Source organism: Phocoena sinus, chromosome 13 (assembly GCF_008692025.1).
Source record: "Phocoena sinus isolate mPhoSin1 chromosome 13, mPhoSin1.pri, whole genome shotgun sequence".
NCBI classification, from domain to species: domain Eukaryota; kingdom Metazoa; phylum Chordata; class Mammalia; order Artiodactyla; family Phocoenidae; genus Phocoena; species Phocoena sinus.
In genome coordinates this window covers 54,686,931-54,710,265 of record NC_045775.1, presented here as the reverse complement: position 1 = coordinate 54,710,265, position 23,335 = coordinate 54,686,931, and the positions used below count along the sequence as shown (strand labels likewise).

General features: G+C 44.5%; 1 protein-coding gene and 1 long non-coding RNA gene across 2 annotated transcripts; one reads left to right on the top strand and one right to left on the bottom strand.

Annotated features, from left to right (window-relative positions):
- Positions 1-12,165: 12,165 nt before the first annotated feature.
- Positions 12,166-17,695, top strand: LOC116764702. The gene is made up of 3 exons (XR_004352980.1): positions 12,166-12,375; positions 14,211-14,387; positions 17,563-17,695. It is a non-coding gene; the product is annotated as an uncharacterized LOC116764702 (long non-coding RNA).
- Positions 14,819-22,086, bottom strand: LGALSL (galectin like). Its single transcript, XM_032653527.1, has 5 exons — positions 21,656-22,086; positions 20,812-20,883; positions 20,583-20,671; positions 19,744-19,921; positions 14,819-17,898 (listed from the first exon to the last, which is right to left on the bottom strand). Exons 1-5 carry the CDS (start codon positions 21,689-21,691, stop codon positions 17,755-17,757), a joined length of 519 nt encoding a protein of 172 aa, XP_032509418.1. The 5' UTR covers positions 21,692-22,086; the 3' UTR covers positions 14,819-17,754.
- Positions 22,087-23,335: the final 1,249 nt, after the last annotated feature.

The window sequence follows — 23,335 nt, the reverse complement described above, 5'->3', positions numbered from 1 at the left end:
AGGATCATGTTACTTTGTGGTACAGCAACTCCCCTCTGAAAACCCAGACATTGAATACAACATGCACTTTTGAACCTGTGGTGAGGGTGGGATTGAAATCAGCAGAATTTTTTGAATTTGGGGATTAAAAAAAAACAGTCAGAACCTGAGATCGTGCCCTAACTGCAAATTCAGGAGTCTTTTAAAAGGAGTTTTCAAATGTTTTCTGTAAAATGAATCTATCTGATTTTCATAGAAGCTTTGTGAGCAAGGGTATTCATTAGAGCTCTTCAGTTATGAGAAGCCGAGACCATTTAAGCTAGCATGAGTAAAATTGGGGAATTTATGGTAAAAAGATAAAAGCATTTCCTTAGACTTGAAGATAGGCATAAAGCTTAGCCTCAGGCCAGGCCAGGCCAGGGTTCAGGAACTGGAAATCCATCAGGATTGTCTCTCAGCTCTGCCTCTCCCAGCAAGCTGCTCTGTTCTTCTGTAGCCCAGCTTCTTCTCTGGCCAGCTTCCTCTCTGGCCAAGCCCAGAAACTAAGGTTTTTCATTTCTTCCTTAAAAAAATCAACCCATTCATCTCTCGATGGACATTTAGGTTGCTTCCATGTCCTGGCTATTATAAATAGAGCTGCCATGAACATTGTGGTACATGACTCTTTTTGAATTATGGTTTTCTCAGGGTATATGCCCAGGGGTGGGATTGCTGGGTCATATGGTAGTTCTATTTGTAGTTTTTTAAGGAACCTCCATACTGTTTTTCATAGTAGCTGTATCAATTTACATTCCCACCAACAGTGCAAGAGCGTTCCCTTTTCTCCACACCCTCTCCAGCATTTACTGTTTGTAGATTTTTTGATGATGGCCTTTCTGACCGGTGTGAGGTGATACCTCATTGTAGTTTTAATTTGCATTTCTCTAATGATTAGTGATGTTGAGCATCCTTTCATGTGTTTGTTGCCAGTCTGTATATCTTCTTTGGAGAAATGTCTATTTAGGTCTTCTGCCCATTTTTGGATTGGGTTGTTTGTTTTTTGATATTGAGCTGCATGAATTGCTTGTATATTTTGGAAATTAATCCTTTGTCAGTTGATTCATTTGCAAATATTTTCTCCCATTCTGAGGGCTGTCTTTTCATCTTGCTTATGGTTTCCTCTGCTGTGCAAAAGCTTTTAAATTTCATTAGGTCCCATTTGTTTATTTTGGGGTTTATTTGCATTACTTCAGGAGGTGGGTCAAGAAGGATCTTGCTGTGATTTATGTCATAGAGTGTTCTGCCTATGTTTTCCTCTAAGAGTTTTATAGTGTCTGGCCTTACATTGACAGATGAATGGATAAAGATGTGGCACATATATACAATGGACTATTACTCAGCCATAAAAGGAAACGAAACTGAGTTATTTGTAGTGAGGTGGGTGGACCTAGAGACTGTCATACAGAGTGAAGTAAGTCAGAAAGAGAAAAACAAATACCGTATGCTAACACATATATATGGAATCTAAAAATAAAAAAAAGGTTCTGATGAACCTAGTGGCAGGACAGGAATAAAGATGCAGATGTAGAGAATGGACTTGAGGATGTGGTGGGGGTGGGGAAGGGAAGCTGAGACGAAGTGAGAGAGTAACATTGACATACATACACTACCAAATGTAAAATAGATAGCTACTGGGAAGCAGCAGCATAGCACAGGGAGATCAGCTCAGTGCTTTGTGACCACCTAGAGGGGTGGGATAGGGAGGGTGGGAGGGAGCCCCAAGAGGGAGGGTATATGGGGACATATGTATACATACAGCTGATTCACTTTGTTATACAGCAGAAACTAACACAACATTGTAAAACAATTATACTCCAGTAAAAAAATAAAATAAAAAGGTTGGGATGTATTAATAAAAAGAGTAAAGTTTAAAAAAAAAAAAATCAACCCAGACTGAGCCTGAACCTCCTGGTGCTTATTCTAAAATCCCAGGAGAGGAAGTCTGATTGTGCCTGGGTGAGGGTGGTGTCCACTCCCAGTCCAACCAGCTCTGGCCACGGGATATAAACACGGCCCATCCTGGGGCAACTCCCCATGCAGGTAGACAGGGCAGGTATGTTTTCCTCTTTTCATACGATTAGACATACAGGCAGGGCAGACGTTCCCACAAGGGAAGTGTGGCACAGAGACGTTAATGACTTTCTGAAAGCCACCCAGACGCCTCAGCAGGGCTGGTACCACAGCCACCCTTTCTCTTCATCCCATTGTTCCATCTCTCACCACAGGTATCCTGCTTTCCACACAAATTAGTAATGCCTTTTGATATTTAACAAAAGTATAGCCTTCTCCAAAAGCAGGTCTTGCTTTCCCTACTGCCCTGCCAAAGCTTTTGCTTGGTTTGTCATGACAAGCAGGAATAGGGTGTGGGAGAAAGAGGCAGGAGGGCCACGGGTTTCAGCACTGCAAGGTGCTTCGTAGACTAAAACGTTTGGAGAGCCTCTGGTATAACTCACCTTCTGGACTCTAGACTGAAAATTACCTAAGTAGTATGATTAGTACTATTTGTACTATAGTACTAAATAATACAATTAAAAATTTAAAAAATTGTACAAGTATTAATAAACCAAAAGTTCTGGTGGGCAGGAATCTTAGCTCTCAGTACCAACCTAGCACAGCCCTTGATACCTAGTAGTTACTCAATACATATTTGTTGAAAGATTGAATGTGTTTATGTTTCCTGAAGATAAATTAATAAAAAAAAGAAAGAAAAGAAAAATTAGAACGTACTGAGCAGCAAAAGGAAGACAATAAAATGTACACATAATCCCACAACTACCTCTTGAAATGTGTCCTTCATACGTTTTTACAAACCTTTCTCTTCCTCTCCCCCCACCTTTCTTTTCTCCTTTCTTTCATTTTACAATATTTTGGGGCATCACTTGTAGTGGCAGCCTAGGTAAGATTCCTCTTATGATCACACTTATTTATTGAAGCTGCTCTCCTTTAAGTTGTTTCCAGCTTTTTCCCTATTCTAAATAGGCTGTAATGTATTCCCTGGCATCTCAGTCTTTAGGCATATCTTAGACTGTTTCCTTGGGGTAAGTTCCTGGAAGTGGAATTCCCAGCTCAAATGGCAGATGCACTTTTGATGCTTTTGATGCTTTTTGCCAAACGTCTTGCCATCCAGGCTCTCCAATGCACGCTTCTCCTAGCGCTGTTTGAGAGTGTCTCTTTTTAAAGGTCTGATTTTTAAAAAATGTTCTCTTCTGCTTTATCAAATGCTTTTAGGAAGCCTGTCTGTTCTTCCTGTCCAGGTGAGACTCCTGACTGGAAAGACTGGCCCGGGCATCTTGGTGCTTCAGGAGGCTGTGTGCTGGCAAGTCCGTGGGAAGCTTGTCAGGAGGGCTTTGATCTGGAACAGCCTCTTGGCCCATCAGCTGCCCTTTGCATTTCAGAAAAGGAACAGAAGAAAGGAAGTCTCAGTGTCCACACCCTCTGAAGCTTACAAAGTGTTGTTTGACAAGCAGAGAGATTTCTTTTTACAGTGTTTTCAGCAGAAATTGAACCCTTTTGAGACCAGAGGCCACAGGATACTATGGCTACAGGTATTTCTCGTTGATCAAGTGAGTGTAGCGTGAGTCCGAGGACCACACAAGGCTGCCACCTGGCTCCTTCCCACCTGGGAATGGAGGTGAGCCTGAGTCCTGCTTGGGCCAAAGCTCTAGATGACCAGGCTCATCACCAATGACCTGAGAATCACCAATGAACTGAGAGCCAGAATGTGTTATGCCTGATGACAAAGCCTACATCTTTAAAAATAATTTTTTAACATCTTTATTGGAGTATAATTGCTTTACAATGGTGTGTTAGTTTCTGCTTTATAACAAAGTGAATCAGCTATACATAAACATATATCCCCATATCTCCTCCCTCTTGTGTCTCCCTCCCACCCTTCCTATCCCACCCCTCTAGGTGGACGCAAAGCACCGAGCTGATCTCCCTGTGCTGTGTGTCTGCTTCCCACTAGCTATCTGTTTTACGTTTGGTAGTATATATAAGTCCATGCCACTCTCTCACTTTGTCCCAGCTTATCCTTCCCCCTCCCTGTGTCCTCAAGTCCATTCTCTATGTCTGCGTCTTTACTCCTGTCCTGCCCTAGGTTCTTCAGAACTTTTTTTTTTTTTTTTTTTTTTTTTAGATTCCATATATATATGTGTTAGCATACGGTATTTGTTTTTCTCTCTCTGACTTACTTCACTCTGTATGACAGTCTCTAGGTCCACCCACCTCACTACAAATAACTGAATTTCATTTCTTTTTATGGTCAAAGCCTACATCTTAATGCACACTCACACTGAGGATAATTTAATCATCACAGTGACCAAAATCAAGGCCACAGAAACAGTTCATAACACGTATGAGGTGTCCTAGGTCACACAGCTAGAAACTGGCAGTTTCAAAAGGGGGAATCAGTCTCCTGAACCTTTGTTGTTTGGCTTTCCCACTGCCCTGTGCTGAATATGCTCATCCTCTCTATCCCTGATTACACCATCTTCAACAGAACCAACTCCAGAATGAGAACGCTAGGTCCATTTATTGAGTGCTTACTGCCAGGGTGACTGGTGACTTTCTAAACGATGGAGGCTCCCTCAGCCTGGATCTTTGAATGAAGATGATGCAGAGCCCAACACTCTCCACCGACCTGAGAGAGACATGTAGTGATGAGCATGATGTAAACCTTTGTGTTTTCAGTCACTAAAACTCAAGGGCTGTTTATGGCTGCAGCACACGGTCTAAAGTGAAGAGGGCCGGGGGAATGGGTGGGCTGGATGGAGAGAAAGTTCCCTAGCAGCAGAGCCAAGCCAGGTTCCACTTGGCCTTGGTGTCTACTACTACCCACAACTCCCACATTAAATTACTGGTCTGTTATTGGAAGGAGGACGCTCATCCTCTTGGGCGTGTGGTGGTGAAGAGGAGGCCAGAAACTGGAGGGTCTGGCTGTGAGGACAAGAGTCTACCTCGCAGAACCAAGTCTACCTTGCAGAAATCAGTGCCCTCTCTCTGTTCTCCTCAGCCTTCGTGATGGTCACAGATGCCGCAGGCTCGACTCTGCAGTTCAGCCTCAGTTCAGCTTCCTGCCCGCCAGGGAGCCAAATACATGCACTGTCCCTCCTCCACATGGACTGTTCAGGTACCTGCTTCAGCGTATGAGTGCGATCCCAATACATTTAGGGGAACTTGGGGTCCAGCATCCTCATCCTCCTTATTGTCCCCACTCCATTCCTCTCATGGTCCATATTCCCATTTGCTGACCTAATATGGAGGCCCTTAGGGACTCTTGCCCTTCCCCATTTCATAGGGATGAGCAGTCCTCTGCAAGGTGGAGAATCTCAGGACCCATGGGTGAGTCATCCCTGCAAGCCAATGGCTGTTGGGAGTGTGGGTGGTGGGCATGCCTGGCAAAGTTGGCCTTTGGCACCTGTCTTTGGATAACCATGTCATTCTTAGATACCACAGATGACCAATTTATCTCTATTCACTTAAAACATACTTTCTGCTGGAAACAGCTCTATGGATCTGAACTGCCTGCAATTCTTCCATCAGACTACTGTATTTGCATACAGCCTCCCAAGGTCACCAGACAGTACTTCATCTCAGCCCTTCTCTTTTTTGGGCATCTAACTAAATTGAATAGGCCCTTCTCTATGTCTGCATCTTTTTTTTTTTTTTTTGCGGTACGCGGGCGTCTCACTGTTGTGGCCTCTCCCGCTGCGGAGCACAGGCTCCAGACGCACAGGCTCAGCGGCCATGGCTCACGGGCCCAGCCGCTCCGTGTCATGTGGCATCTTCCCAGACCGGGTCACGAACTCGTGTCCCCCGCATCGGCAGGCGAACTCTCAACCACTGCGCCACCAGGGAAGCCCTGCATCTTTTTTCCTTATGCTTGAAGCAAAATCAATTTCTTGGAAGGTTGTCTTCATTATCCTCTCTAAACTGGGATAATCCCTGGAAAACACATGAAGTATCTGGAGTGCCCAGCTCCCTGCCTTTCAGTGCCTCTCCAGCAGCCTCGGAAACTCCCATCTCACCTCTACTTCTCATGCTGCCTTCTCCTGCTCCTGGTTTTTCTCCTGCAGAGTCCTGGCCTAGGAAGCAGGATTATGGCAAACTGTGATTTTAAGCAGTTGACTTCATCTCCCTGGGCCTTAGTTTTCTAAAATGGCAATATCAGATCACTTTAAGAATGATCTATGCCTGCTGTCAGTTCCCTCTCTCACCTTAGAACCAGCCTTCCAAGTCCCAGTCCTGCAGGGCGAATATGCTGTCCTTCCAGACATTTTCTTTGAATTCTTCCCAGGTGCCTTCTAGAGGGAGGGCCGCGTCTCCAGAGTGACTCTCCTGGTGGGAACAGCACACCCTGCATCAGGTGGGCGAGTGATGTTGTGGAGCCTGATTCTGTGGTGTCCACCACTCATTACAAACAAGCAGCCGCCCAGAACTTGCTAGTCTCAGTGGTGCTCTCCTGGTATAGACACCCCACTTGTACAACTTCATGCATAAGTAGTTTTCCCTCTTTTAGGCCATGGGTGGAGTGGGCTGGACCTTGATCCTATTGCAGTGTGAACACAGATCAACTTTCTCTTTAACTTTCATGGTGGTGTCTCATATACAGAGTTGTTCATAAAAGCCTGTTCAGAGCACTCCATCCTACCCTTCTGACCTAAAAAGTGTCCAGTGCTTTGTTCCTTGTTCACTCCAGGGAGTTACTTTTTCTGGGAAAGAGAAAATCTGGCCCCTTTCTCCTCTAGAGCCCTGGGTGGTTTGTCATAGGTTCTAGAATGGCTTCAGAATAGAAGTGTGTGCTCTTTGGGTTAAAGATGGAAGCCATTCAGGTGAATGGAAGGCAGTCTGAACCCCGGCGAATGCAAACCGTCTCATAGTCTCACATTTGCAAGTGGCTGAACGTCTACCCAGAAAGTAGGATGTGACAGCCTCGTTGAATAATCAAAGCAGGAGCCTGCCCAGTGAGGAAAACCGTAAAAAATGTAAATGAACAACCCCCCTCCCCACAAAACACCATAACAAACAAAAAACAAAACAAAACCTAGAAAACCCAAACAACAACAATAACAAGACGGGATGATTAGTAAGGCTCTCAGGATTCCCCAGAATCACAGCCGAGCAAGCTCATTCAGGCCTAAGTGGTTGTTTTGCCTCTAGCAGTAGCTGCTGGTGACCCTCCCTTCCTGAAATGATTCCTGCCCAGTGTCCTCGGAGAGCCCTGCTCAGGATCGCAGCAAGCAGTGAAGACAAGCCCCCTGAGTGCTCTGGACTTGTTTTTCTCATCGGCAACAAGAGAACCTTGCCAGCTCCACTATTCAGGTAGCCTCAGAACTGCTAAGCTGAGGTCCAGAGTATAAAACATCAGGTGAGGGAGACGTCACTCTGATGTAGTTCTAACAGCAACCATTTATTGAGCTCTTATCACACACCGGGCACTCTGCCTTATGAGCCTTCTTTTGCTTAATCCTTACGAGTGTCTTGCAAAGAAGATTTGTGCAACCCCATGTTACAGAAGAGAAAAATGAGGGTCAGACTTGTCAAAACTTATACAAAGAGATCATAGAGCTGGTAAGTGGTGGGATCTTAGAGTTGGTAAGGCCCTTCTGTCTGTCCTAATGCTCTTTTCCTTTGCACAGTACCTCTGAGTAAAGAGAAATTGATTCCCCTAAAAAATGTTTCCAGATACAAAGAAGGCACTCATTATGGAGCCCTAACCAAGCCTTCAGATGACTGCAGTGCTGGCAGGTAGTTTAACTGTCACATCGTGAGAGACCCTGAGTTAGAAACGCCCAGTAAAGCTGCTCCTAGATTCCTTACCAGCAGAAACTGTATGAGATAATCATTGTTCATTGTTGTTTTAAGCCTATAAATTTTGGGATAGTTTGTTGCCCAGCAGTAGATAACGAATACTGCATCTGTCTACCATTCATTCATCTGACAGACATCCATTCATTATTTATTGTGACAAGCCCCAACCTACGTGCTTGGGATGCAGTAGTGAACACGATCAGTATGGTACCCGCCCTGATGGAAATGATCATTTGGCAGGAGAGATGAACATTAAGCAAGGAGACAAACAGGTAAAAGAACATTGAGAGCCAGGAGGCATCTTCTTTAAAATTAAGTTGTTGGGGAAGTTGCAGAGGAAACATTAAACCTGAGTCTTGAAGATAGAAAGAGCCAGAAGGTTCTGGCATTTTCCTCCCCACCCGTCTTGATGTCCTCACTTTTTGGCTGCCTTGAGTTCTTCTGGAAAATGACACAGGGTGTTAAAGAAACTAGAAATTGAAATGATAGAGAATTCTTATTTCTCTTAGGGGCAGAATCTTCCCTGTGGAGGAAATGACCTTTGCTGGATGAATGCTTTAAAAATCCCCCTGGGAGAGCTGGTACAGGTCAAATAGCTCTGCATAGGAAGGAAATTAGGGAGATTTAAGAAGCAGCCAAGGAGAGGGTTGGAGAAGGCTACAAGCTAAAGAAGAATTTGGGGAGAAAAAATATCTAACAGGGATTTTTAGTCCTTTGTTTCTCAAGTAATGTGTGGTAAAATGCTCTTCCTCCCAGTAAAATCTCTTGCTTTCTGATGCTTTCTGGAGTAGGTTGGCTTTTTGAAGATAAGACAAAGGAGAATGTGCCTTCCTTCAAGACTGACTTCAGGTGAACCCAAGGCTGTTCACAGGAGACCAGCCACTTACAGGTTAAACAAACACATAAACACAGTGGTGTTAATCATAAAAAGAAAAAATGCTTCTGATCATCACTGTAGTTCCGAAATGGACAGCGGTGCCCCTGATGCTCGTCAGTGGCATCAGTGTCACTGCTGACAACTGTACAGAGGTTGCTGAAGGCTGAGGCCCAGGCAGGTGCTGCAGCAGCTGTCAACGCTGCTGGCATCTGGCACCATGCCTGGCACTTAGGAGAAGCTCAGGAAATGTTGGCCGAATGGGTGACTGAATGCTCCCTGCGCTGCCGCTGCCTTGTCCTTCAATGCTCCAGGGAGTGGGGATCACGGGGTGCAGGGTGTGTATTGCAGCCCCTTGTTCTGAGATTCAGGAATGCCTCCATTGAGCTGGGCCTGGGACAATGTCAGTGACAACACAGAAATGACCACAGAGCTGCCACTTTCTTCTGAAGCTTGCCTGTCTTCTTGAAACAAACCTTGTAGACATTTTTTTCCCCTGGGGTGAGTTCTTTCCCAAGGGCACCTTGGTCTCTTCTATGAATAGGCCTCCACTACTCTACTAGCCTTGAGGAGGTGCCTAGACTTTCCTGAATTTGAGGGGGAACATGGCTTAGGTTCAAACAGGAACTTCTGCTACTACAATACTCCCTGGAGATCTAGACCAAACATAAGCCCAACAGGGCCTGATGTTCTAGACCTGAACTGTCCGATATGGTAGCCATGAGCTACATGTGGCTCTTTAAAGTTGTTAATGAAAATTAAATAAAATTTAAAATTCAGTTCCTCAGTGGCACTAGCCACATGTGAAGTGCTTCATAGCCCATATTGGACAGTGCAGATTATAGATAGAACCTCTCCAACACCACAGTTTTATTCAACAGACCTGTGTCTAGAGCCAGAGCTCATAAAATGGATTCTGCTATCAAAGAACTGACCATTATGTGTAAACAAGAAAACTATTCACTAGGGATAAACAGAAGTCTGTCTCACTCATGGGTTAGGCACAAAAGTCAGCATATAAGGCAAAAATGGCTTCATGTCAAATTTTCCCTTGAAAAATCCCTTAGGAAAATGTCACTTTGGAGACAAGCTCTCAGTAAATTCAAGACTGCAGTACTTCATCCAGCGTTGGAGCAGAAGAAGAAGGATCTGATTTGTAGTTAGGAGCAATGCACAAGAAAGATCAATGGTATCTGTGAACACTGGTGTGACACCGCAGGGAGCTAGCCTTCAACTGTGAGAGACCCAGAAGCACCTGAAGGCACATCTGAATCACATCTGCATTCTCAGGCTCTCTGCTACTTCCATGGGATGACAGGTGGAATTGCCCACAGCATTTAAGGGTCCTCTCTCTCTCTCTCTCTCTCTCTATATATATATATATATAATATATATTTTATTAATATATTTTTTATATATATATATATGGTGTTTTTTGTTTTATGCTTTGGTGCCAAATGTGTAGAGGTGAAGTTGAGTACGTTAAACGTATTTACAATACGATTTCCCCACACACATTCCATGAGGCCGTCCGTTCTTTGCTGCGGGCTTGGTTAAAGGAAGGGACTCCTCTCCACCAGAGACCCATGTGTTTTGTAGTTAAAGAACACCAGGGGGGCTTCCCTGGTGGCGCAGTGGTTGAGAGTCCGCCTGCCGATGCAGGGGACACGGGTTCGTGCCCCGGTCCGGGAAGATCCCACATGCCGCGGAGCGGCTGGGCCCGTAAGCCATGGCCGCTGGGCCTGCGCGTCCGGAGCCTGTGCTCCGCAACGGGAGAGGCCACAACAGTGAGAAGCCCACGTACCGAAAAAAAAAAAAAAAACACCAGGCTTCTCCTTAAACTCTTTCTTTGGGAGGCCAGAATTTCAACTACATCACTGAGCTTTGGAAAACACAACACTGGCCCTCAGATCAAACCTGAAGTTGTTCTATATACTGGGGTGTTTGGGGGCAGCACAGAGGGCAAGGGGCATTCAGGCCCTTGGAAGCCCAGCTAAAATCCTTTAGACCCAGATGCCCTCCTGGGTCACCCCAGCAAGCGGCAAGCTGTGTCCCCGGGAACTCCTGTAAGGTGCAATGTTCTGCCCGCTTGGTCTGGTCCTATATATTGACAGTCATCTTTGTGTATATTTTATACATACAACTGTCTTTCCAGTTTGATCATAAATTTTTCAAGGGCAGATGGCATAGGTCTTTTATCTCTTTTTATAACCCACAGTGTCTAACACGGTGCCTTCATATAAAAGTGCTCCATTCCTATGTAGCTTCATGAGCAACAGTTATGAGTGATTCTCTCAGGATATGAACTAACTCTATAGACATGCTTTAAGAGTACCAAGTACAAGAAAAGGCCAGTATTTGCCCTTTCAACTTAGGAAGCTGAATTTTTAAAATCATTTACTTAATTTTGAAGTTGAGGATTGCAAGGGGGTTCCCAAGTCAGGAATTTATATCATTTGCAAAAGCAAAGAGTATGTTAGTTGCCTTAAAAAACCCCAAACGGTGAGGTAACCTCAATATTTGCCACTAATCAAAGCCTTACCAAAAAAGCAGATCTGTTTCTAACCTTCTCAAAGAAAGAGACTGTGGTCTTGTATGTGGTTTTTTGTTTTGTTTTGTTTTGTTTTTTTCATTTGAGGGTTTAAAAAAATGCGGGATAAATGAATGATTAATTAGAATCTTAGAGTAACAGACCACACAACTCCAGGAAGATTCTCATTTAAAAAAATTATTTCTTTTCAGTAATTTCTCATCATGTTGTGCATATCTTCCTTGTTCACCTTTTAACATTAAAAATCATTTTATGCTGAACTAAATATCATTTTTATTGCATTAGGAGAAACCCATGCTTTCCAATGTTGGAACAGCTGTAATAATTCAGAGTAAAAAATCCCTCAGTACGTTTTACAAACATCATTCTAAATATTGCCTAATACACTGCTAATTTTGGCTAGATTTTAAATAAAATAGGCTTCAATGAAATGATATGAAAAGCATGTTCCAATGGATTAGACACAATCTCAAGGATTAACTCTTTTAATGCTGTTTCATTACAAAATCATGGAAGAGTATTGTAGAAATTGGTATCATGATTATTTTAACTTTGGCCTTATCAGCTGTAAGAAATGTTTTACTCCGTTGTCACCTATGGCTCTCCAAACACAGCGTCACAAGTTTCATTATTTCCATTTCCCACAGGAGGCAAATTAAGACTGGAGATTTAAAGTGCCCACCTGGGACTTCCCCGGTGGCGCAGTGGTTAAGAATCCGCCTGCCAATGCAGGGGACACGGGTTTGAGCCCTGGTCCGGAAGGTCTCACGTGCCGCGGAGCAAGTAAGCCCGTGCGCCACAACTCCTGAGTCTGCACGCCACAACTATTGAGCCTGCACGCCTAGAGCCCGTGCTCTGCAACAAGAGAAGCCACCGCAATGAGAAGCCTACGCACCGAAACCAAGAGAAGCCTCTGCTCACCACAACTAGAGAGAGCCCGTGCGCAGCAACAACGACCCAACGCAGCCAAAAATAAATAAATAAAATTTATAAATAAAAAAAAAATTAAGTGCCTGCCTGAACACACACAACAAATCCCTGAGGCCCAGGTGCCTCTTCCTTCTCACCTTATCACAGCCTCACTGCTTCTCTTCTTCCCCTTTCAAGACCAACTGTGCAGGTAAGCTTTGATTGTTTGCATCTGTCTTTTTAGAATTAATGACGGAATAGTGACAGAAAGGGAGGTGCTAGAGTTACTGACAAATGTTTATTATTGTTCTTACTCATGAAAGCTTGGAAGGTCCCCCAAACCCCGTATCATCCCCAAGGCCTGTGGCTGGCTTGCCACTTCCCGGAGCCCATTATTTAGAACTGTCTGTGTTGTCCTGTCAAACAACGATGCCTCCTTATCTTCTGTGTTTGCTCACCTAGTCACCATCTTTCCCTGGGAGATGGAAATGTATATCCAAGCAAGAGAAATTGTCAACGGCTATTTCTTCCCCTTCTCTCTCTCTCTCGGTTGAATATTGCTTTGGCACCTTGTATATACCCATTTAAATTCATTATGAAATATATGCCTTGCAAGACAGTTCTTTGCCTTTTGCAGGAGACTTTTCCTTTTTTAGGAAAAAATCATCGTGAAATTAACATGGTGATTAGGAAGCAAGTTAGGCATGCAGTACCTTGTACAAACTCAGCTGCATTTAGTGAAAGGAAGACTTGAAATTCATTTCTGAAATGCTGTGAAAAGCTCATTTGGGCCATTACCACTTGCCCTCTGCCCTCTTCACAAGTTATAAGCCACCTTGTGTATATGCCTTGCAGAATGTTTGGGAACCACCGTGGTGATTCTGCAAACGAATACCTAATTGAAATGCTTACGAACCTTAATCTTTCTCAGAGAATCCACTACTTACAATAGGTGTCAGGGTTCTACTGAGGTCCTAAACCAACCCCAGTAAGGAGGATTCTTTACAAAACTCGACTGAAAGGCACTTCCTTTTACTACAGTGTTTGTATTGAGGTAGGGGCGGGAGTGAGGAGAGGTTACATCAGGGGTGAAGACACTTGGTTGTAAAGTTACGATGAAAGTTGCATGATTGTCTTTTGGCAGAGCAGGATGCCCCAGTGTTGAAATGAGATTCCCACAGAAAGATATCCACAGATCAGAATCCCACAGCCTGGCACAATTCAAGTTTGATTCAGTGAATGTTTCTGGAATTCCCAAAGTCAGAGCTGCTTAATTTGGGATCTGGGACCACCAACACCATACAGGGTGTTTCTTAAAAATACAAACTCCTGAGACCTTCTCCAGACCTACTGAAACATAATTTCCCTGGGTGAGATTGGACTTCTACTCCTGGGTGATTCTTAAGCACACTAAAGTTTAAAAGCACCAGAGTCTGTTTTACTCACTGATGTATCCAAGTACCTAGAATGGCAATTGACAGAGCTCAATAAATACCTTCTGAATGAATGAAGGTCCTAAGTGTTTGTGGCACTCGGAGGCTCCAGTTATACATATCTTCCAGACTGTCTAATTCAAAATGCTGTCATAGGACAAGTATAATGTTATATCCCACAGGGGTGGGGGAAGCTCTCCTATCTCTGCCCAACAGTCTAAGCAAATTGTCCCCACTTTGACAGGACTTTCCCTGCCTATACTTCACTGCAAAAGCCGTGACAAAGACTGGCCTCACAGCTTTGCTTCCTTAAAAAATAAAAATGAAAAAAAAATAAAGGATTAATAAAACCAACTAAGGTATAAGTAGGTACCCTAAATCCAGCATATTGAGTAAATTGTCTCCGCTAAACCACCCATAACTGAAGCTAGGCAAAATTCTATAAGCCAGTTTTATTTGTAGTCAAAATAGCTAAGGGATCAAGTTTCCTTCCTAATCATTCAAACCACAGGAAAGAGAAGGCAAGAGAAATGCAATCTTGCTTTTGTATATACACTGTTCTAATAAGACTGTGTTAATGATTTATTAAGAACTGACTCTGCATCCTTAACAGGTGAATGAATAAAGAAACGGGTACATCCACACAATGGAATACTACTCAGCAATAAAAAAGGAAAAACTTGATACACACAATGTGAATCTCAAATGCATTACGCAAGAAGCCAATCTCCAAGGATTATATATGGTATAATTCTCTTCAAATGACATTCAGGAAAAGGCAAAACTACAGGTAGGTGGAATGGGTCAGTGGTTGCCTGATTAGTGCTAGGAGTGGGGGGCAAGTTTAACTACAAAGGGGTAGCCCAAGGGAATTTTTGGGGGGTGATGGAAGGATTCTACATCCTGATCGAGGTGATTGTTACGTGAGTCTATGCATGTGTTAAAACTCGTAAAACTGCACACCAAGAAAAATGTGAATTTACTGTATGCAAATTATATTTTAAAAGAACCCATTGCACACACAACATGAACTCATTAGGTCTCTGAGGGGTTCAGACACTTTCCTTCCCTTGATCAGTTTATCAATGTTGGCAACCCACAAACAAGTGGTCTTGGAGTGTGTGTGTGAAAGTGAGGGAGGATTGCTCTACCATACGGTCCATGCTAAGTACATTACACCCCGTGCCAAATTTAGCACCTTATAAACTGGAAACCCTTTTGTAGAAAATTCCTTTATTATAGTGCAAATAACTTTCAGCAGTGACATAATAATGTAAGAACACATTTAGCAACATTTTACACCACGCAGTAAATAAGAAAGTGTTTCTTCAAAAATATGTCATCATAGGAACATTATTTCTACATTAATAATGTAGCTGGAAAATGCCAAGGCTGTTTCTCCCAAGGCAACAGGGCTCTCTCCCTCTTTTTGGATAATTGCTTTTTAATACAAATGAAAGGACTTGCCATTTTAACAAATCACCAATAATTCTAAGAGTCATCTCTTAGGAGGTTTTGAACTGAGGTTGGCAAGATATGAAATGGGGTTTCAAATTAAAAAAAAAAAAATTAAGACAATTCTGGGATAGCCCAGAAAGTAGAAATCACTTCTATTAACTTTTAAGTAGATATATACATTCACTCCAATTTTGATGCAGAAATGAACAGATTGTCTAAAGCCTGCCTATTATTCCCCCAGAGCCTGATTGTTATCTATGTTCCTTGGTTTTGGTCATATTGCAAAATTAGGGCTCTGGTCATAAATAACACCTTACATACCGAAATGCTTTCCTGTGAAGCTTAAAATTGCACTTTCCATCCTGAATTCCCACCTTAGACCTCGCATGCTGATGAGAGGATGTGAACATTGTTTCCAGTTTACAGCTAATGATTAGTACAGCTGGATTAGCCCCTTGCTAATTTAACTATACCTGAATCAAATCATCACATCATTTAGATTAATTCCAGTAGGCTTAACCAAGAGGTTCCCCATACAGAAATGAAGGGTTAACAGTGAATCTTTACACTAGGCTGCCTAAGGGCTTGGCTGCTAACCAGTTAGCTGATAGGTAGAGAGAACAGTGTCAGTTCCAAACAGTTATACTCCCAACTCCTCTAGTTTCTGCTGAATTATGCAGTGGGTGGGAATGGATGGCCACTCAAAGGAAACCTCCTGTGGGGGTCTTCCACCATAAGGAGAATCAAAACCCCTACCAATATATTTCAGGGTGCCCTCTAAGTCTCTCTACAAACACACATCAAAACCTAGTGGCTCTACAAGTTAATCACAGGCTCAAAAATAGCCAGAGCCACAGAACAGCCCTCCTGGCTGAATATGGCTGCTTAACTCAGCTGGTACATATTAGCTTTTCAATACTCAGCCAGCCTTGTTGGATAAAGCATCTTCTTATATAACACAGTGGAACTGTGCTAAACAGTTTAAAAGTTGAGAAGAATCCAAATATATCACCTATAAAAAATTCATGATTTTAGTTTGCTTTTTCTTAGACTTTGGTACTGAAACACTGTCTACATTCTCGACACATGAATATGACATGGTCACTTCAGTGCCTCTGCATGTTGTGTAAAGAAACTCAAAAGCAAAGCAGGAGAAGGACGTGTCATAACAAGATGCAGTATGCTCTACAGACAAAACCTAAATTATATATAAATACACACCCCACCCCAGCACCCCCTCTTCTCCCCACCAGCTAACCAAAGCAATGCCAAGGGTCCTTCTCTCCAGGGCCAGTAGAGTTTGTGAAATCCAGCACCCAGGACTCCAACTATCCCTTGCTGTGCGGTGACATCTGTATCACTGCAGGCTTCTCCTAGAGACTCCCTGCTGTCTAACCAGTTCCACAAGTACAGGGAAACACCTAAAGCTTAATTAGGAGCATTCACACTATTGGCTGGACTCAAAGAGCTAGAGTCCTGGGAGTTAATTTTTCAGATAAACTAACTGGATCATTTCCTAATTTGGATCCTGTCTTATCCTAATATCTCAGCAGAGCCAACACAGTAGAAAGCACCCTCTACTCCGAAGCTCCAAAGGCATTGCTTAGGGATATCAGTGAGGGTCACATAATAAAAGGGATACAATGAGCTAACAGCTTAAGTTGATATAAATTATTTCCGGGTAAGTTATTTGGGGCCATTTGCTTCTGCTTTCCATTGCATTCCAGAATCATTTTCATACTGTACTTTCAAAAGTTTATATAATAGTCATTTAAAAATTGTCTATGCAATCACTTCTTACGTGTTTTCAATTAGCTTAATAACAACTTAATGAGCTATTATGTAGGTCTAGGGAAAAGTAGTTAGTCTTAAGGAAGCCAATACTGTGCTAATTCACAGTAAGGAGAAAAAGCAATGTAAATAATCATCAATAACTTGAAAAGCAGTCTTACGAAACGTTGCAAAGCTTTCCCAAAAGCACTTACAGCAATTTATATCAAGATATCCTAAGTTTAGGGGTATGGAGGATAAGACTCAACTCTTTAAGGTAGAAATTCACCTTTATCATGATGGAATAGGTAATTTTCCCCCCAGACCTAAGATAATTGTACATTCAAAAGTTCGTAACTTGCTGTTCTTGAGACATTAATCATTCTCTCATACACTGAGTAGAAATAAATAACTACAAGAAAGCTTTAAAAATCTGAATTAACATTATGCTGTGCAACAAAACAAAACAAAACAAACCTTGAACAACCTACATTCTATGTTAATACCCTGACTAAAATGTCGGTTGTGCTACACACTTCAGTGCAGAAATGAGTTGACTGCTGTGTACCGTCTTTGTTGTTTTAAGTCTTTAGCACTTTTGTTCTAAACATCAGCTTTGAAACGATGAATAACTTACTACCAAATCACAAATCCAGTTCAGTTTAGTCTGAATAAAATCCAGCGTAAGCGTATTACTTTGTTCTGGAAATAATGGCTCGGTGTCTTTGTTCCGACAGCTTCCTAAGGGCAAACCACTGTTGAAGTCATTTTGGGTTTAAACCGCACAGAAAGAAGAGACGGTGAAGTTTCCCTTTTCGTTTTTGTTTTCTTTTTAAGTCTTCAGATCTTGCTAGGACACTTCTTCCAGACCAACAGTCATATAGTTGTGGCACCTGATGCTATCTGAAACAGACGCAGTTTAAACAACGTCAGCCAAGCTTAGTGATCTGGAGGTCCCCGTTTATCTTTATGGTGTCGATTGCAGATAACGTTTGAATGCGGTGGTAAAAATCAAAAAGTTGGTGTCCATCCACAAACACTCTGAAACGTGGGTGCTCACAAAGGATTTCCACCTGGAAGAAACAAAAAAATAACCTCAGTTCATAATTTCAATGAACCCTGCTGGGGAAAACGAACAAACAGTACTTCATTTTGGAGAAAGGCAACATCCTCAGTGGTTCTCAAACACGGGAGTGCACTGGGATCATACAGAAGGCGTGTTAGAACACAGACTGCTGGACGCCACCCACCAAAATTTCCACTTAGTAGGGCTAGGGTAAGGTCTAAGAATGTGCTTTTCCATCAAGTTCCAAGATGATGCTGGTGTTGCTAGAATAAGGAACACACTTTGTGAAGCACTGCTCTACACCATTCAATGTCCTTTAAAGATTTAAAATTGCTTTAGTTTCTCCCTTCTCCTTGCATGCCAGAAAGTGATGGAAAGTGGCAGAGATTTATTTATACGGCACTTAATGCCTCCATACTCATCCCCTGGACAATTCTATCCCACCTTCAGAGAGGCCCCTCGCAAAGCAGAACTGGTACCCATTAGTAGCATGTAATAATAGTCTAGACACCCCTAAACACTAAGCAGAGAGAAGGTTACACAGTAATTACCATTTGACCAAGGATGTGTAATTAACAAGGCTTTGTTAAGCCAAACAGAAATACTGATTCCATATGGTAAAAGCTTTTTCTTCCTCTTTTTTTGAAACTTAAGTAATTCACCATAGAGTTTAATCATTGGTCCTGTGCTATGTATTTATTAAAAGCATTTGTATTCATCATGCAAGGAGAGACTCCGTATATCAGTCACATTTAATTCATATTATTACTAAAATTATATCACCAAGAAGGGGTGATTTCATTTCAGTTTTGTTCTTGGGGAGCACTATTCCTCCTGGCAGAAGCTTTGGTTACTCACACTCACGAGCTCTGCATTAAGATTCACCAGTAAGAAACTGACACAGTTCAGGGGAGCCTCAGGGTCATTACCATTCTAGAGAAGGGTAGGGGTATCTTCCCCAGGCTACAATTAGAAGGGCAATTAGTCTCTATTCTACCATTGATGTGACAGTCACGGATTCTTGCTTTCCCCCCAGACTGTAAGATGGGAAGAAAAATTATGACTTATTCATAGGCCCCTGTAAATTTTTAGACGAGGAGCAACAGGTTAAGGGTAGTTCTGCTTTGTTAGGTGTTTATGCAACAGGGAGCTTTTAACTGGGTTGTCATTAGTGTGATGTATGTTAACAAGGCGTAATGTAGACACTTCATCACCAGGTCTGACACGTCAGTAAATCCTTTCCTAACACATTACTGACTTGCATCTCTTACTTGGTATTGTCCTTCATAGAGGAAGGTGCTGCTAATGCTGCTGGATTGAAATGGAAATTTGGGCTGTGTTTCCTGCCTGACAGACAGTGGGGAGCAAATCTATACTCATCCAGGCCCAAGGGAAGGAATCTGTCAGCCACAGAGACTGTGACAGTGAAACAGACTGAGGCTACTTAACCCAGAGAGGGAAACAAGGACATGACTAAGTCCTCACTAGCAAAGGGAACAAGAGAAAATAAAATGATAATCAACTAGATTCTTTAAAAAAGACATAACTGATATGGTTTGGTGCTACTTAAAGGTTGAGAAAAAAAATGAGGAAAATTCTAGATACTTATTATTATTTATTAATCAAATATATTTTGGGACAGGTGTCTATTATATGCCTAGTACTATGTTAAATACTACATAGAAAAGTATTTATTTTTAACAATCTAGACATGTAAATATGGGTTTATTTACACGTATTGGCTAAATAGAATTGCAAAAATTCTGGCTGCTTAAAAGTGTTCTTGGCACATACTAGATGAGAACATCACCATCCTGCCAGTGGTTGGAGCGGAAGCACTCGAGGCACTCACCCTGAACGGTTGGTCTGGGATGAATGGGAAGTAAGGGATCGCTGACTGTTCTTCACCCCTTTCCCCAGATATACAAGAATTTCTGAGTAGCTGCCGATCTGTGAACACAGCTTTGAGTTCAATTGCCACATCGGCGGGAGGATCCTCCGAATCACCACAGGTCAAGCTGATGGCAAAGCTGAAAAGAAAATCATCTCATTTACTCACGGTTGAGCAAAACAACATTAACAATGACCCAGGCTCCCATTTCCTTCTTCTTCTTTGGCTTTGTCAGCTTTTAATGGGCCACTACCCTTCATATGGGGGCAGGCGTTGGGGGGTTTAGACTATGGAGAAATAGGATTACAATCAAACTGGTTTGCTACCCAGAGGAGGCCCTGGTGAAAACTTCAGTGGAGATGAAAATAACTAACTGTAGACATTTCATATACCCCAAACTACTCACACATCTGTGTCTTAATCCATTTCAGAAGACTCAAAAACAGCCCCATTAATTGACCAGGGGAAACAATATCTCGTAAAGTTTGGTTCTCATTTATACTGATAGTTCTTACTCCAAACACCATGTTTGGGAAAAAAAAAATCCTTTAGCCTCCCTAAGGGTCAAAGAGAAAATGATGTGGGTCTATATTTATAATCTCTGATATAAATAGCTGTCTAGAGAAACGATGGATGGGATTCATACACATTCTTTTCATGGGAACATAGTACTTTCTTGGCACTTCAAACTAGCAACACTGGCCACAGGGGTGGGAAGAGGAGGGGCAGTAAACCACAACAGGAGTGGGCAGGACCTTGTAACTGCCTGATAGGTCTAGGTGACAAGGACTCTGCCTTACCTCTCAGGGTTGAGGTCTACGATGCCCATCACTAATACCTTCTTGCCTGGTCTCATGCCACCTTTAATGTGCCCACAAAATGGCACGATCTGCAAAGGATGAGAGGAGAGACAGAAAGTTTACAGCCTGTTAGGGAAGAGCCAAGGCCTCAGATCCTTAGGACCTGACCTAAGGAAAGAAGAAAGAAGAGGGTACAGGCAGACACAGAGCACAGAACAAAATCATTTACCAGTCGTGGGAAGTACACGTCGGCTTGAACTGGAGAGCCCAAGGAGTTGTTTAAATGCCCATCATCTAGTTTCTAAAAATAGAAGCACACAGATTGGCTTTCCAAAAGCTTTTGGAGGGGGGTGTTAGAGGGAGCGGGGAAGAACCTACACAAATCTGGAGGAATCCAGCAGTCCTCCATAGAACACAGGAAGCCTCTGCAAAAGCTCCCACCTCACAGCCCACTGAATAACCGCATAAACTCCCGGAACAAAACCCGTCCTTTCCACCAGGTAGCTAAGCCTCTGATGATCCTCAGACCCTTCAGATCTAGATCAAAATGAAGGTCGAGGCCCACTGGGGAGCCAGAGCCCCGCGCCGAAGGAGGGAAGGCCCCTCTCCAACCGCAAACGCCCATGGAACCGCCGTCGCCCAGGCCTGTCCTCGGGGACATGGCTGGAGTGCAGCGGCCGCGCTCAACTTCTCTCGCGAGCCCCTGGCGCGGACCCATTTCCAAGGGGGAAATCCCCGGAACGGCGCGGGGCGCGCGCGCCGGACACACACAGGCGCACACTCACACGTGCAACATGCACACACCTGGCCGGAGGCTGCACAGCGCGGAGGGGACTGTCGGTCACCCCCACCCCGCGGGCCGCCCCCAACACCTCCCCTCGGCCAGCGGCCCTCCAGCTGGGGCAGCCCTCCGGCCCCTCACGTCCGCCGCGCACAGCCGGCTCCCGCTACCAGGTACTGGGGCGCCTTCTCACGCGTGGGGCGCGGGGTTGGGCCTCTGCCGAGCCGGAGCCGGCGAAGAGGCCGTGCGGGCTGCGGGAAGGGGGCGCCTCGCGTGCGCCCGCCGCACTCACCACTACTGCATCGCTGTCGGCCACCGACCCCGCCATCTTCTCGCGCAGCGCGGCGGGGTGCGCGGCTGGCGGCCGGGCGGTGGGGGACGTGGGACACGGCGCGCGGGCTGGGCTTCAGAGGCGGTCCTGCGCCGGGCGGGGGCGCGGGTCCGAGACTGGCTCGTGCGCGCACACACACACGGGCGCGCGGGCGTGCACTCCCGGGGGCCCGGCGCCGACCCGGCTGGCGGGGCCGGGGGGAGGGGGAGGAGAAGGCGGAGGCCGGGAAGGCGGCGCTGGCCCAGAGGTCGGAGGTGGCCGCCGCAGCCCGGACCGCGCTGCCGAGTCGAGGCTGCTTTCTTCCTCGGGGTGCTACTGCCCGAGGAAAAAGGAGTCGAGGGTGCGCCGTGCTGGCTCTGGGCTGCATTTAAAGGCCGCCGGAGCCCGGCTGGGGAACCGGGAACAGGGCGGGGAGCCGGCTGGGCTGCAGCGGCTTGCTCAGCTTGCCCTGCCCTTCGGCCATTGGACGGTGGCAGGAGGCTGGGGCGGGAGGGACTGGCCTACCAGGGTCGGGGCGTGCGGGAGGGCGGGCGCCCGGTCGGCACTCTTCGGCGGCTGGGTGGGTGGGGCTGGGGCCTGCCAGGTGACAGGTGCTGGTGACATCACCGCTCCTCCCCTCCAGCCACCTCCCCGCCTTCCTTCTCAGGTTGTGTCTTGGGGCAGGTGGGACAGTGGAGGGCGAGGTCAAGGGAGGATTGGAGGTGGAGGTGGTATTCCAGAGCTCGAGATTTCTTTCAGAGAATGCCAACAAAGAGCGAGGAAAGATTCATTCGGCTTTCTAGGGTAGAAAGATAATGAAAGGCCTCTAGGCTTGCATAAATAAATATTTGATCTAAAAGCAGGAGGCAGAGAGGACTCACAGTAGGGACTTTTATATTTATACAGGAGATGTACAGAGCACACCTCCCTCCCCTGTGGAAAGATGGGCAAGTCTGGGGGTCCCTGGAGGCTCTCTCAGGCAGGGGTCTGGTTAAGTCTTACCAAATTGAACTGGGCACAGTGACCGCTCTCAGAAAGTCTTCATTGGGCCGTTTTTGACAAGTCACCTGTCCAGTCTAGGCTAGTGAATTTCACACTGAAAATCTCCTGATATCCTTTGTGGAGTAATTCCTAGGGGGTCCACCTCTCTTTATTCCAAGGCACAAATTCCTTTATGGCGTTTCCACAGTAGGACGATTATGTAACTTCTCAGGTAAAGCTGTATCAACATAACCTCTATTAGGTGACATCTTGGCTTAAACATTCCATTGTGTGAATCACCCTGGTGTTTTATACTAATAAGCAGGGAGCATGTGTGACCTGCTGCAATCCCAGAGGGGCCCTCAGAGGCTCCCTTCCTGCCACTGTTGCTGGCTGTGTGGCCTGGAACATCACTGAGGCTTTTGTGTCTTAGCTTTCCCTTTATGGACCAGAGCTAATCATGGTAATCTCAGTTGAGTAGGGAGAATTACCTGCACACGCTTGTAAACCAAAGTCATATCCTTTGTGTGCTCTGAACTTGAGGCTGAAGTGCAGCACAACTGTGGCTCACACTTTTGCTCTTGTTTACCAGTCTTAGCTCAAAATCATACCTTATAGATTATTTTAAAATGTTAGGCAGTCATAGGAAACAACTGACATTTTGAAAGCACACTTTGATAT